The following is a 14,432-nucleotide window of genomic DNA, read 5'->3' as shown; positions in this document are numbered from 1 at the left end:
GTCAAAGAGGGGTGCCTGGGTAGCTCAGTCGGTTAAGCATCTTGACTCTTGATCTCAGCTCAGGACATCATCTCACCATTGGTGAGTTTGAGCCCTTCCAGGGTCTCTGTGCTGACAGCGTGTAGCCTACTTGGGATTCCGTCTCTCCTCTCTGCCTCTTCCCTGCTTGTACTCTCTCTCTTTCAAAATAAGTAAACTTTTTTTTTTTTAAAGAACCTTGTCAAAGAAACAAGATAATTGTTGACAGTACAACAATCCATATACAAAATCTGTTTAATGGTCATTCGTGTAAGTAGATTTATATAAACAGAAAATAGTTCCATTTTTTCTTTGCGGAGCAATCAAGCAAAACAATAGGACCAACACAATTCATAGCCCAAAGATTTGGATACAATGGCCATGCTAAGACATGAGCGCCATCTGGAGGGCCAGCTTGAAACTACAGTGCAGCATCTGAAGAACACAATATACTTAACATTAAGATAAGGTACCATTTTGTGGACAGGGGGCAACAGAATCAGGAATGAGCTACCTTCATTCCACAGCCTGAGCTCCTACTATTTCAAGATTCCAATTAGAGGACTGAGAATATTGTTAATGAGTGAGGTACTTTTAGCAGAGGTGGGAAATGAAACTTTAACATCTGAAGCGTACTAACATTAGCTCATTGGTAATTACAAGGCAGGAAGTACTAGGCAAGAGGGAAATAGGCAAATGTGTCCCCATCTGCTGTGTCCTGATACCCCATCTCCTTACCTTGAGTACGGCCTCATACAAATCCATCAAAATTTTTATTCACAAGATGTAAATGACTGATCGTTTAAGTTTTCCAGAGGCATTTACATTTTAATAGAGACAGAGAGATAACTGGCAGAATTTCCAGATGTCAACTGTTGGTGAGGCTACGGTGGAGTAAAATAACTTCCTTTATCAAATACTTAATTACTTCTTTTAAATAAACGAAGTCTGTTCCTTGCTGATACACTCATTTTAATGCAAATGTTTTAAAAGGAGTCTTTAATCCTTCAAAAGTCTGAGTAGTTTAAACCATCTGCATTTTCTGTGTTTATATATTTTGAATAAGATACTGGTGTTTTAATGAGATACCTAGTCCCCAGTGCTCCTCAAATATCTCTGGTGAAAAATTTTATACTTTTTTAAAAATTTCCAATCACTTGGAGGACCAATACCTGTGCAAATTAAAGTAATAATTTCATGGCAATACCTTAAGAGGTTAGTCTATCTGAACTGGTCACAGACCATTTACAGTGTGTCAGCTGGCCTTGCTCTGTCACCCGCATTTGAAGATCACTGCTCTCTTTCCGGCTTTCTCTTCTAAAAAGTACCCGCCTTTGGCCTGAAGATCTACATCCAACAGGACCACCACCATATCCAAGAGCTTGATTTAAACCTTCCTCCCAACTTTTAAAATACGGTCTTTGAATCGTAAAAGTGAATATTTCAAACATTTTCTAGTCCCCATTTAAAACTGACCCTCTTGCGATGTGTTTGTACAACCCCCCCCATTCCCTTGTTTAGTTCAACTGGCTTCAGTTTTGCCAACTTTGTGATGAATTTGGACTAGACACCAGAAGCTTATGTAAGACACTTGGGTAGCACAGAAGTTCAGGTATTTAAGAATTAACAAAGAAATCCATCTAGGAACTCCATGTAGCAGACAAGACATATGCTTTCTTGATATGAAGATTATAGGAAAGCTTCAGTTGAGTGGTTTTTTGTTTGTTTGGTTTTTGCCAAAATGCAGGTTGACAGAGTCTTTTGAATGATAAGTAATTCTGGTGTTCTGACGTTTTTTCATCCACCGGTTGAAAAGCAATGCATTCTTTTTTTCCTTATTCCTATAACCCAAAACTGAAAATTCCACATGGCCATATATTAAGTAAAGTGTTCATACATTTCCATTTATAAGGCACAAAATCCACAAATCTCTCAGAGAAAGGAAGAAAACAAAGACGTGAAGATAACAAAATAACCTAGTAACAGAAAAATTTCATCAAACTGGCCTGAAAACAAAGCAGTTTCCTTTGTAGTAAACAGAGACCTTATCCTGATAGGAAGCATGGCCTCTGAGAATACTCCCATGGCTCCTCTGTCAACACAGCCCCCTTCACAGGATTAGTACATAAATCAGTCCTCAGAGAAGGCTGTGCGGCCAGAACACATCAATCGCAAGTACCGCTTATCCCATAGAAGCTACTGGGCAAAAGAAAATTCTAGCTACAGAGTACCTGGTTCACCATCCTTACCCAAAGGAACCTTCAGGCATTAACCCACAGTGAGCACACATGTTCATCTGTCCTGGGGCTTGATTATTTTAAGGATTCAGGTCTAAGTTGAGGTGGTTATCCACCTGCTGGAGGACCTTAAACCAGGGTAGTTATGTGGGTCCTTTATGTGGTGGCATCTAGTTAAGAGGCCAGACCCTGGATTCCTCTTGAAATAATCGAGTCCCTACAGGGACCCTCAGAACTACTTCGCTCTATTAGTTTTTGTTTTGTTTTGTTTTGTTTTTTTAACATGTTGGCCCAAATCTGGAGATTCCCTAGCACAAGCCCCAGATTTTCTGGCCTGTAAGGCAGCCCTAATAGATTTCAAGTACTGCAGTCTACAGGTATAAAACAGAAGTGTCCTATGACACAAAACAGTATCCATGCTTACTGGCTGGGTCTCCTGATGGCTCTTGGCACTGCACTTTCTAGTACCATTTACATTATTATTATTATATGAGAATAAGCTTTCTGAATGTCCACATGGATCCAAGCATTTCCTGGAAATATGACTCCTTCATATTCCTCTATATTACCATGCAAGGTACAGATGGGAGTGACAACACTGCAGAGAAAACAGCCAGGCAGACATCATCCTGAGAAAAGAGTCAGTGGCAGAGTAGGGCAAGAGAGAAGGGACCAGAAATCAGATGAACGGAGCAATTCATTATGTCTAAGGGTTTCACTGAGTCATTTTGAAGATTCTGACTTCTCCACCCTGGACAATCTGAAATCCAAATGAAATCGAGTTCTTGGCTCAATTTATTCAATTACCAAAAACCAACACAGTAGGATGGCCATTCCAATACGGTGTGGACCAGCCACACACTTACTTTCCAGTCCCAACTTTTTTATCCCTTCAGCTCCAGGACTTGCCCCTCGAGGCCAAAGTCAGAATTCCCCTACGTTTTCGGGCAGAAAGATCACCCTTAATTTAGTGTCCCATGAATCTTAGCCAAGGTCCCTTCCCTTCCTGTATCTTGTAAGGCTATGACACAGAGGAAAAAGTAATACTCCTTTTATTAGCAACAACTATAACAACAAAATTCTTGAATCCTTTGGCTTTCCAATGCCACGGCATATCCTTGGAAATATGTATTAATTTAAAAGCAACTCTTAAAAGACAAAAAGTCAACTCCTAATGTTGTACTGGGTTTTTCCCCAAATCACGACAGGCTGCCTCCACATCTCACTCCACCTGCCAGCCTCAAGAATCTTTCTTTGTAAGCCTGTCCTTGACTTTGTGCCTCAGGAGGGCTGCGGTGGCAGCGCTGCAGGCCGCCAAGAAGAAGAAAGACAGACAAGCCGTGTAGACAGACAGGGGGCCGTGGCGCTGCTGAAAGATCTCCTGCCGCCCCTGGTAGTCCAGGAGGATGGCCTCCAGCTGGGAGAGCGTACAGATGGCCAGGAAGGCGTGGAAGATCTGATGCCCGTGGCCCACAATGTCACAGGAACCCGGGAAGTACTTCTCAGGAACCGGGCAGGAGAAGAAATAGGCGCTGACCAGGAAGAAGAGGATCTGGAGAGTGTGGTACCAGGCTGCCTGCTCCTGGCAGCCAGCCAGGTGGCACAGGGCCACGCGGTGTGCCACGGGGCTGATGTCTAGGACGAAGGCCAGCCCTGCCGGCACCACTTGACAGATCTTCCTCATGACTGGGTAAGGCCTGCGGTAGCGATACTTGGCATAGCAACAGCCGGCGCAAGATAACCAGCCACAGAAGGCAGCTGCTGGCAAGAAGAAGAGCCAGAACAGCTCGTACCAGGCCTGGTCGGAGCTGTAGAAGAAGTGAGCCAAGGCACTGCCATACTGGTAGACGCTCACGCCCACGTAGTCCACGAAGTAGAAGGTGTAGTGCGAGAGCTCCGACTTGGACTGCAGCAGGTGGGCCAGAAGGCTGCACGTGAGGTAAGTGATGGAGGACAGGATAAAGAGGAGCAGGGGCAGCGAGCGGGTGGAGGCCCACGGCAAGGCCTCGGCCTCAGCGAAGGCCCAGAATCGCAAGAGGACGGCCAGGGCGGCCAGCAGGTGGGTCCAGACGTTGACCACCTCGTTGTGCTTCTGAAAGAGGCTGAAGAAGTAGTAGCGCCACTCGTGGCCCGTAGGGCGGTAGCCGGTGTGGATGTAGGGCTCCCGGAAGAGCTGGGGCACGTCCGTCTCGGGGACGGTGCAGGGCATCTTGGGAAGGCCGTCCTCCAGGAGCTTGGGCAGGCGGCGCAGCTGCTGCCCGCTCACCGACAGGGTGCTCAGGCGCTCCAAGATGGCGGTCGTCATGGCGGCCGGCGGGGCGGCAACCTGCAGAGAACAGAGGAAAGTCGGCAAACCGAGAGACAGGCGGACGGGGCAGAGGCGGCGAGGGCCGTGGGGTTGCTTAGGGCTTCGAGTGCGTTAGGGGAGCCGGGGAGCGGCAGACAGCTTCTTTGAGCCTCATTTTTGTTTCATCGGTACGTAATCGAGTTGGACTAAGACCCCCGCCCCCCTTACCACCCTAAGATTGGGGTTTCGTCTCTACTACCCACTGCGGTGTGAAGGCACATCTTGTAAGATAGGGCTGTTAACCAGCCTGTCTTAATGGTATCAGGAAGGTACGTAAGGGTACCTTTAGAGGTACCCTGAAGTTTCCCAGATGTTATTAAACTGTAGTTACCAGACAGGCTTTAATAGTATGAGACATTATATTGAAATATTAAAAATGATAAATATTGATGTTACTAATGACAGCTTACATTTCTTGACCACCTGATCTTAAAATATCCACTAATTTCACCAGTAACTTGAAAATCTGAGATAAGCAGTAGAAACTTGAACTTCAGAGTAAAGATAGGCAAATGAGTCATCAATTTGGTTGGTGAAGACCAATACATATTCTGGGAAATACTTTAACAGTTAAACAAAATTAACACCTGGCCTAAATTCAACATAAAAATCTAACTGTAAAAGTTGGGGGGGGGGGTGTTTTTTGTTTTGTTTTCTTTTTAAATTAAATTGGAAAGTAAGTCGTTTTGCATTTGCTCTCCTGGGCACCTAAATCTGTACCCAGTGAATTTTAGACCTCAAAAATGTTTAACTTACACTTAGAATTTTTTTTACATGACAGATGAGCCAGAGGAGCATAGCAATTATTTCACAAAATATATCACAAAAGAGCTGCAAAATTTCATGTGAATTTTTTTGGTAAAGAAATGGATTTTCAGCATGTATACAGCTACCTTCTGTACTTCATATTTCCTCACCTCTTTTCCTCAGACCAGTTCAAAATCTGATTGATTCATTGAAATGGCTCCTTTCCTTCAGAGCCCTTCTGCTGGGAGAGATACAGCAAGTGCTTCTCAAAGTATTACTAATTTTAGTGAAGAAAATGTAATCTTCTGACTCACATTTCTTAATCAATATTGAAAAAGAAAAAAATTAGATAATGATCTAAAATGTAGGGCATGAAAATTAATAAAATGTAAAAAAAAAAAAAAAGCTCAGGGAGACGTGGAGTCAATCCTTGGTTTGGGGCTACTTTCTGGGTAACAGGGCAAGTTATAGAGCTGTCCAGGCTTCAGTGTCTTCATCTGTAAAATGGGAGTAATAATTCTGCATACCATATGGATAGTTGTGATGGTTAAATGAGAAACTCTAAAATATAAAATGCTTACTAAGGATTATGGAGTCAGAAGGACAAAAAGAGGGAGAGTGGGAGAGAGGAAAAAAACAGTCATCAGAATACCTTAATTCATTTAAAAAAAAAAGAAAGAAAAGAAAAGGGGTGCCTGGGTGGCTCAGTTGGTTGAGCGTCCAACTTCGGCTCAGGTCATGATCTCGCGGTCCATGAATTCGAGCCCCGCGTCGGGCTCTGTGCTGACCGCTCAGAGCCTGGAGCCTGTTTCAGATTCTGTGTCTCCCTCTCTCTCTGACCCTCCCCCGTTCATGCTCGGTCTCTCTCTGTCTCAAAAATAAATAAACGTTAAAAAAAATTGAAAAGAGAAAGAAAAGAAAAGAAAAGAAAAGAAAAGAAAAGAAAAGAAAAGAAAGAGAAAACAAAAGAAAAAGCTAAGCAGTGCTTCTGCTGTCAGCCAGCAGGAGGATCCGAGAGCCTGAGTTAAGACTCCTCCAACTAAACTCCAGTGGCAGTTGGTGACAACACAGCAGGGGTAAAGGAGAGGGACAGGGAATGGTGGGAACAGATGGAGTATGCCAGCCCTAGGATCAAGTGGACGCACTGCATGGCTGGGCCTAGGACATGGGGCAATGTTTCAAGTTGTCTGGTAGCTATTGGCTGAGAAGTATGTGGCCTGGGGGAGCTGGGCTTTGTTGAAGCTCTGGGGAATTAAAGAGCTCTATTCTTTAGATACAGGCTTCTTCCATCTCTTGTGAAGTAGAGAGAAAAATCAGAAATATTGGTCTGATTTTGTGGTTGGGAAAAGTAAAGGTGAGTCACTGGGGATATGAGCTGTAGAATTGCTCCACCTTAGCATTGCTGTCTAAGATCAAGGGTGTTTCCATCATCCCTGGGCACCCAAACCAATTGGAGACAATTCCACATCTAAAGTTAAATAACACATGTCTGTACAATTTCTGCCCATCATTGTCTCCTCAAAATAGGATGTCTGGGACAATAGGTTCTTATAAACCAAACAAAGCAAGTGAATTTCTAAAGACTGAAAACTCAGGTTTTGATTGTCTAATGGTTGGAACTCAACACAGTTTTTTTTTTTTTTTAATTTTTTTTCAACGTTTTTTATTTATTTTTGGGACAGAGAGAGACAGAGCATGAACGGGGGAGGGGCAGAGAGAGAGGGAGACACAGTATCAGAAACAGGCTCCAGGCTCTGAGCCATCAGCCCAGAGCCCGACGCGGGGCTCGAACCCACGGACCGCGGGATCGTGACCTGGCTGAAGTCGGATGCTTAACCGACTGCGCCACCCAGGCGCCCCTCAACACAGTTTAGACATGGGAACCAACTGGCATCTGTCCATTCTGAGGACATGATCTGACAGATCATGATACTGCTTTATTGTCAGTTTCTAGAAAACCCTGTCTGCAGAGCTCTGACCCCAAGTGTTCCTCCAGTCCTCATACCACTAACCTAACTTCATGGCTTTATGTTGAGTTCTTTTCAGAAAATTATTTCTAGTTCTCTCTTACAGAAAATAAACTAGGAGAGGTTTTAGAATTAAGAAGTACAAGACCTAACGGTTTTAACTTCAAAGGAAAGGATGCACAGGGGGAAAAAATGGCAGAATCATTATTTCCCTTGCAAATGAGAGCTTCTTTTCCAAGGATCTTTAATTATTTTTAATGTTTATTTTTGAGAGAGAGAGAGAGAGAGAAAGAGCAAGTGGGTGAGGGGAAGACAGAGAGGGAGACAGAATCTGACGCAGGCTCCAGGCTCTGAGCTGTCAGCACAGAGCCCTATGGGGGGCTCAAACTCATGAACTGTGAGATCATGACCTGAGCCAAAGTTGGATGCTTAACCGACTGAGCCACCCAGGTGCCCCTCCAAGGATCTTTAAAGTGCTGCCACACCAGCCTCAGGGTCTCCTTAATAACCCCATCCTCTGGAGTGTGTAGCCCAACACCCATGGAGAGAGCCCAACACCCACGGAGTATAGTTGGCAGGGACACTACCACAATGGTCTCCGACTCAAGATATGATGTCTTATCTGTCAGTAATGAGGGTGCTGCAAAGATCTAGGTCATCTATGTGTGGGTGAAGAGGATCTAAATTTTTACACTTTGGAAGTGAAAAATGAAAAATTCTAAACTAACAGTCAGAAAGAGAGCGGATTATTTCTTTGTCCTTTGCTTAGCAACTGCCCCTTCCCCTGCCATAAAATTCTCCTTTCACCAGAGAGCAGCCACAGCAATGGTAACAAAGTATAATTTTTAAAATCAGCATTAACTTCAGAAGCCCTGTCAAGTGGAGTCCCCCATAGTTTACCCCCATAGACAGGATTTACTTTCACTGTTCCAGAGTGTGCAGTACTTCCAGAAATAGTCTTCAAAGGGCCAACTAGAAAGTTTGAGAATCTTTCTTGGAGGAAATCACCTGTTGGCATCATGATACTGGTGCAGGCACATACCTCTAGCCTTTCCAGTCCCAGCTCTGACTAAAGCTCAGACTAAGGGTGCCTCCCTCATTCCTGGCCTCGTCCCCATGACTTCTCCCTGAGCTGATATGGCCATCGGCTGACCAACATGCTACCTTAGAATGATCTCTTCTGCACAGGGTATGCTCCAGCTCCTCTGCTGAAACAGCTGAAATGGAATCTTCCTGAAGAATCCTCATAAACTGGCTAAGCTCAAGTCATATTTTGATCATCTAGAGAGCTCTGGAGGAGCTCTGTTGATCACCTGCTCAACAATACTGCAGACTACAAAGGCCACAAAGGAAGAATAAAATAAGACCCCTTTCCCCAAGCAGCCTACAAGAAGATTCAAACTTCATGAATCTATAGCCAACATCACTGGACTGCATATAATTATTAAGTAGACTGAAATACAAACAGGTCTCCAGAGCGGAGCTCACTCGGGGCACACTGGGACTTAGATAAGTAAAGGGGTGAGGAGCGGGGCATTTCAGGAAGGGGGCAAAAGGGAATTCCCAGGAAGGGAATGCTGTGGCTTCTTTGTGGGCCCATAAACAGAGGGGCTGTTGGGGAGTAATCAAGAAGCGAGTGGGGTAGGTGCCACAGCATTACTGAAAGGAGTTTAGATTTGATGTTGCAGAAAGAAGATGGGAGTTCATGTCTCATCCTTGAAGCTTTAAGCTTGTTTGATCCTCATCTCACCTGAGCTGTGGGGATTCATGCTGCTGACCAATGCCCCTCTCTCAGCCTAAGTGATGCTACCCTCTCTGGTCTTGCCTGTTTTCTTCTCCCACCACCCCTGTCAACTCTGGTGTTTCCAGGGGTCTGCCATCTGCCCCTTTTCTACCTCCACGGTCCCTCTGGTGCGGGTACTTCTCCCACAGCCTTGGCTTTAGCTAGCACCTGTACCAGATGATTCCCACACATATACCTGTAGCCAGATCTTTCCTGAAATTTGGATTCAAATATCCAGTGGCTCTGGATTTGTCCAACTGACTATCCCATGGGCACTTCAAACTCAACATCTTCAAACTTGTCCTTCAACCCAGATTTGACCCTTCCCCTACATCTAATCAGTCATCTAGGCCTGTTGGTTTTATCTCACCATTTCTGGAATCCATGCATTCTTTCCATTTCTACTGCTCTCCACTCAAGCCTTCAAAATGAACTGATGCAGAGGATAAAAACAGCAGTGTCATAACTGACCTTCCTTCCTTAAGTGATGGTTCCCCTGCCTCATGTCCGCCACACCCTCTCTTCTCTGAACCACTTCAGGGTGATAGTTTAAAAATGGAAATCTGAATACCACTCCCCTCCCCATGGCCCCCAGTAGCTCACCATTGCTTGTTTACAACACAGACTTTAAGCCCTTACCAGTCCTACTTCTGTTGACCACTTTCCTCTCAATCCACACCTCCAGGCCACTTTAATGGCCTGGATCACAATACTGGGAGTTTTTCAAAAGTGCCACACTCTTTATTTCCACACATGATGACAAGCCTCCAGTCAGTCCAGCAACCCAGCTCATCAACATTCTGCCCAGGAGCCAGCTCCACCAGGAAGCCTCTCCTACCCCCCAGACTGGGTTTTAGGGCTCTTCCCAGCACACTTCTGTCCTGGAGTACTTATCATTGGTTTACTCTGCTCACTCCCCTATTTGTGGCCAGCTCTGTTAGTGTGCAAGTTCCCATGTCTAAAATGGTACTCAGCATATAAAATTATACACCTAATCATTATTTACTGAATAAATAGTTCTTTAGGCCCAGACATATGGCACCAATTTCCTTCTGTTCAGCAAGGTCAAGGGAAAAAAGAAATAATGGTTTGGGATTCAGAGGATCTGGCTGTTCCATATTTGCTCTACTCAATTAGCTGTGTGGTAATGCCTATGACATTAAACTATTCAGTGTAACTTTCTCCATTAAAAAGGGTAGGTGGGAGGTAATTTCCTGTCTTTCCATTTTTCAGGATAAAAAGAGGATAAATAATAATAAAATGGGCAGTAGTTGAATAGTGCTTTGAAGAGACAAAACATGCACATTAAAGTACTAGTAATATTTAAAGAATTCACAAAAGGATTATAACTTGGTAATATATAATTTTTTTTTTTTTTTTTTTTTTTGCCTTATATCAGATGTTAATGCAGTCTTTGAAAACTGAAAAGGCATTTAAAGTTTTTGGTTCATTTATGGGAATCCTTATAACATCTTCCCCAACTGCTTTATAAAGAGTTTTAATTAGACTCAGGTTATAATAGAATTGGAATTTAAAGTTCTATTTTAATATGAACTGTTATTTAACTCCATTTTAATAATAAGAGTATGGTATCTGTGCCATGATTTCAGGTAATGTTTATATAAGAAAGTGTTAAAAATATTACATTACATTTTGGTTTATGTAGGGGTCCAGTCTTAAAGTTCTATTTCAGGTGCTCCTTTAAACTGTTTAGAAAAATTAAAGATAATTACTATAAGGCAGGATAGAATTTTCTAGCAATATGTTGCTATGTTCATAGCAATAAGTTGACATTTTAATCAAGAATTGCATATTTACATTTTCTTTTAAAAAAGAAATCACAAAGTATGCATTTTTTAAATGTTTATTTTTTTTGAGAGAGAGACACACACACAATGTGAGCAAAGGAAGGACAGAGAGAGAGAGGGAGACACAGAATCTGCACAGGCTCCAGGCTCTGAGCCATCAGCACAGAGCCCAATGAGGGGCTCAAACCCATGAACCGTGAGATGGTGACCAGAGTAGAAGTCAGTCGCTTAACTGACTGAGCCATGCAGGTGCCCCTCAAAGTATGCATTTTTAAGGTTTGGTTTTGTTTACCTAGTTTTGATGAATGAAAACTACCCAGAATGCATTTCCTTTTCAGTAATGTAATTTTTTTTATTTTAATTTTTTTTTTTAGTAACTTAAATTTTTTTAAAGATGTTTTACAGTTGTTGTTGTTGTTGTTGTTTTAAGTTTATTTATTTATTTTGAGGAGAGAGAGAGAGCGAGGTAGGAGCAGAATCCCAAGCAGGATGTGTGCTGTTAGCACAGGGTCCAACTCAGGCCTTGATCCCACAAACCATGAGATCATGACCTGAGCCAAAACTAAGAATCAGACGCTCAACCAACTGAGCCACCCAGGCACCCCTCAGTAACTTTAAATAAAACAATGAAATGACCTGTTTCTGTGTTGCAGTCCTCTGGAAACATAGTGCAAGCAATGTCCATAAATAACCATTTAACATAAATAAATAAAGTGTCCATAAATAACTATTTAACTTTCGGATAGAAGCTGTGTGGATGAGTAGTGCAGCGCCTGGACCTGTCTCCAGTCTCCTAGTAACAGATTTAACCACTTATACCAGGTATGCCCACTGCCCTCACTGCTTCTTGTAACCTCTTCCACCTGCTGGGTTCCCTCTCTGGGGGGGCTTAGAAGTGGCATGGCCATTGTCCTACTTTGGGTCCTCATTATCTCCCACAGGCACCTCTTTGGGATATAGAAGGCCTTCCCTCTGGTCCCTACCTGTGTATCTCCATGACTAGTTCCAACCATCCCCTGACCCTGCCACTTTTATTTTGTGTTCCAGTAATTCTGCCATCCTTTCAGGCCTTTGTACACAAGCACAAAGGCATGGAGTGCCCAGAGCACTGATGCCTACGGCCAAGTTCAAATTTCCCCTGTGAAGCCTTCCCTTCACGTGCTCCTTTGCCTCTGCTACCCCTGGACTACCCTCCATTATAAGCCTCTCCTTTCTGTATAAATACAGTGTCCTGGTTTACATTACAAGCATACCTTGTTTTGTTGTGCTTTGCTTTATTGTGCTTTGCAGATATTGCATTTTTTTAAGATTTTATTTTTAAGTAATCCCTACACCTAACTTGGGGGCTCAAATTACAACCCCAAGATTAAGAGTCATATGCTCCACCAACCCAACCAATCGGGCACCCCTGCATTTTTTTTAAAAGTATGCTCTATGGCCAACATGGGGCTTGAACTCATGACCCCAAGATCAAGAGTTACATGCTCTACTGACTGAGCCAGCCAGGTGCCCCCAATTACTGCATTTTTTATAGACTGAAAGTTTGTGGCAACACTGCATACAGTAAGTCTATCAGAGCCATTTTTCCAACAGCATTTGTTCTCTTCATGTCTCTATCCCATTTTGTTAATTCTTGTAATATTTCAAGTTTTTTTTTTTCATTATCATGTTTGTTATGCTGATATGTGATCAGTGATCTTTGTTGTTACTATTGTAATTGTTTGGGAGTGCCATGAACTGTGCCCATTTAACAATGCAGACTTAATCATTGTGTTTGTTGATTGCTCCACTGACCAGCCAATCCCTGGTCTCTCTTCCCTTCCTCGGGCCTCTCTATTCCCTGAGACACAACAATACTGAAATAAGGCCAATTAACAACACTACAATGGCCTCTCAGTAGTATTCAAGTGAAAGGAGGAGTCACACCTCTCTCACTTTAAATCAAAAGCTAGAAATGACTGGGGCGCCTGGGTGGCGCAGTCGGTGGTTAAGCGTCCGACTTCAGCCAGGTCACGATCTCGTGGTCCGTGAGTTCGAGCCCCGCGTCAGGCTCTGGGCTGATGGCTCGGAGCCTGGAGCCTGTTTCCGATTCTGTGTCTCCCTCTCTCTCTGCCCCTCCCCCGTTCATGCTCTGTCTCTCTCTGTCCCAAAAGTAAATAAACGTTGAAAAAAAAAATTAAAAAAAAAAAAAGCTAGAAATGATTAAGCTTAGTGAGGAAGACATGTTGAAAGCCAAGATAGGCCCAAGTTGTGAATGTAAAGGGGAAGTTCTTGAAGGAAATCAAAAGTCCTACTTCAGTGAACACGCGCATTATTAGAAAGTGAAACAGCCTTATTGCTGAGCTGAAGAAAATTTTAGCAGTCTGGATAGAAGATTAAACCAGCCACAATGTTCCCATAAGCCAAAGCCTAATCCAGAGCAAGGTCCTAACTCTCTTCAATTTTGTGAAGGCAGAGAGAGGTGAGGAAGCTGAAGAAGAAAAGTTTGAAGCCAGCTGAGGTTGATTCATGAGGTTTCAGGAAAGAAGGCATCTCCATAACAGGCACAAGGTGAAGCAGGAAGTGATGTAGAAGCTGCAGCAAGTTACCCAGAAGATCGAGCTAAGAGAATTCATGAAGGTGGCTACACTAAATAACAAATTTTCAGTATAGATGAAACAGCCTTCTATTGGAAGGAAATGCCATCTAGGATGTTCACAGCTACAGAGAAGTCACTGCCTGGCTTCAAAGCTTCCAAGGACAGGCTGACTCTCCTATTGCAGAGTAATGCAGCTGGTGATTTTAAGTTGAGGCCAGTGCTCACTGACCACTCCAAAAATCCTAACGCCCTTAAGAATTTTGCTCAATCTACTTGCCCTGTGCTCTACAAATGCAATAACAAAGCCTGGATGATAGCACATGTTTATAATATAGTTTACTGACTATTTTAAGCCCACTGTTGAGAACTACTCTCAAAAAAAAAAAAAGATTCCTTTCAAAATATTGCTGTTTATTGACAAAGTACCATCACCCAAGAGCTCTGATGGAGATGTACAAGTTAATGTTGTTCTCATGTCTGCTAATACAACATCCATTCTGCAGCCATGGATCAAGGAGTAATTTCAACTCTCAAGTCTTATTATTTAATTCATAATTAAATTCTATAGTTTATAAATTAAATTATAAAATTTATAATATAAATTAAGTCAAATGTTATTCAATTCACATTTCATAAGGCTATAGCTGCCATAGGCAATGATTCCTCTGATGGCTCCGGGCAAAGTAAACTGAAAACCTCCTGGAAAGAATTCATGACTCTAGACGTCATTGAGCACATTCATGGGCAGAGGTCAAAATACCAACATTAACAGAAGTTTGGAAGAAGTGGATTCCAACCCTCAGGGAGGACATTGAGGGGTTCAGTACTTCCATGGAGGAAGTAAGTGCAGAAGTGGTGGAAACAGCAAGAGAATTAGGACTAGAAGTGGAGCCTGAGGATGTGCCCGAATTGCTGCAAGCTCGTGATGAAACTCAAGTGGATGAAGA

At 43.1% G+C, this 14,432-nt stretch overlaps 1 protein-coding gene and 1 long non-coding RNA gene across 2 annotated transcripts in view; one reads left to right on the top strand and one right to left on the bottom strand.

Annotated features, from left to right (window-relative positions):
* Positions 1-257: 257 nt before the first annotated feature.
* The window catches only part of PAQR8 (progestin and adipoQ receptor family member 8), a 44,270-nt gene continuing 30,095 nt past the window's right edge, over positions 258-14,432 (bottom strand). Inside the window, exon 2 of the mRNA XM_047860388.1 lies at positions 258-4,581. Within this exon, the coding sequence (XP_047716344.1) occupies positions 3,496-4,560 (1,065 nt within the window). The 5' untranslated portion in view covers positions 4,561-4,581 and the 3' untranslated portion in view covers positions 258-3,495. The remainder of the gene's footprint in view (positions 4,582-14,432) is intronic.
* LOC125166524 (uncharacterized) lies at positions 11,526-12,159 on the top strand. The gene is made up of 2 exons (XR_007152454.1): positions 11,526-11,729; positions 11,849-12,159. It is a non-coding gene; the product is annotated as an uncharacterized LOC125166524 (long non-coding RNA).

Source organism: Prionailurus viverrinus, chromosome B2, assembly GCF_022837055.1.
Source record: "Prionailurus viverrinus isolate Anna chromosome B2, UM_Priviv_1.0, whole genome shotgun sequence".
NCBI lineage: Eukaryota > Metazoa > Chordata > Mammalia > Carnivora > Felidae > Prionailurus > Prionailurus viverrinus.
The sequence above is the reverse complement of the archived record's forward strand: the minus strand, read 5'-3'. Positions and strand labels throughout refer to the sequence as shown.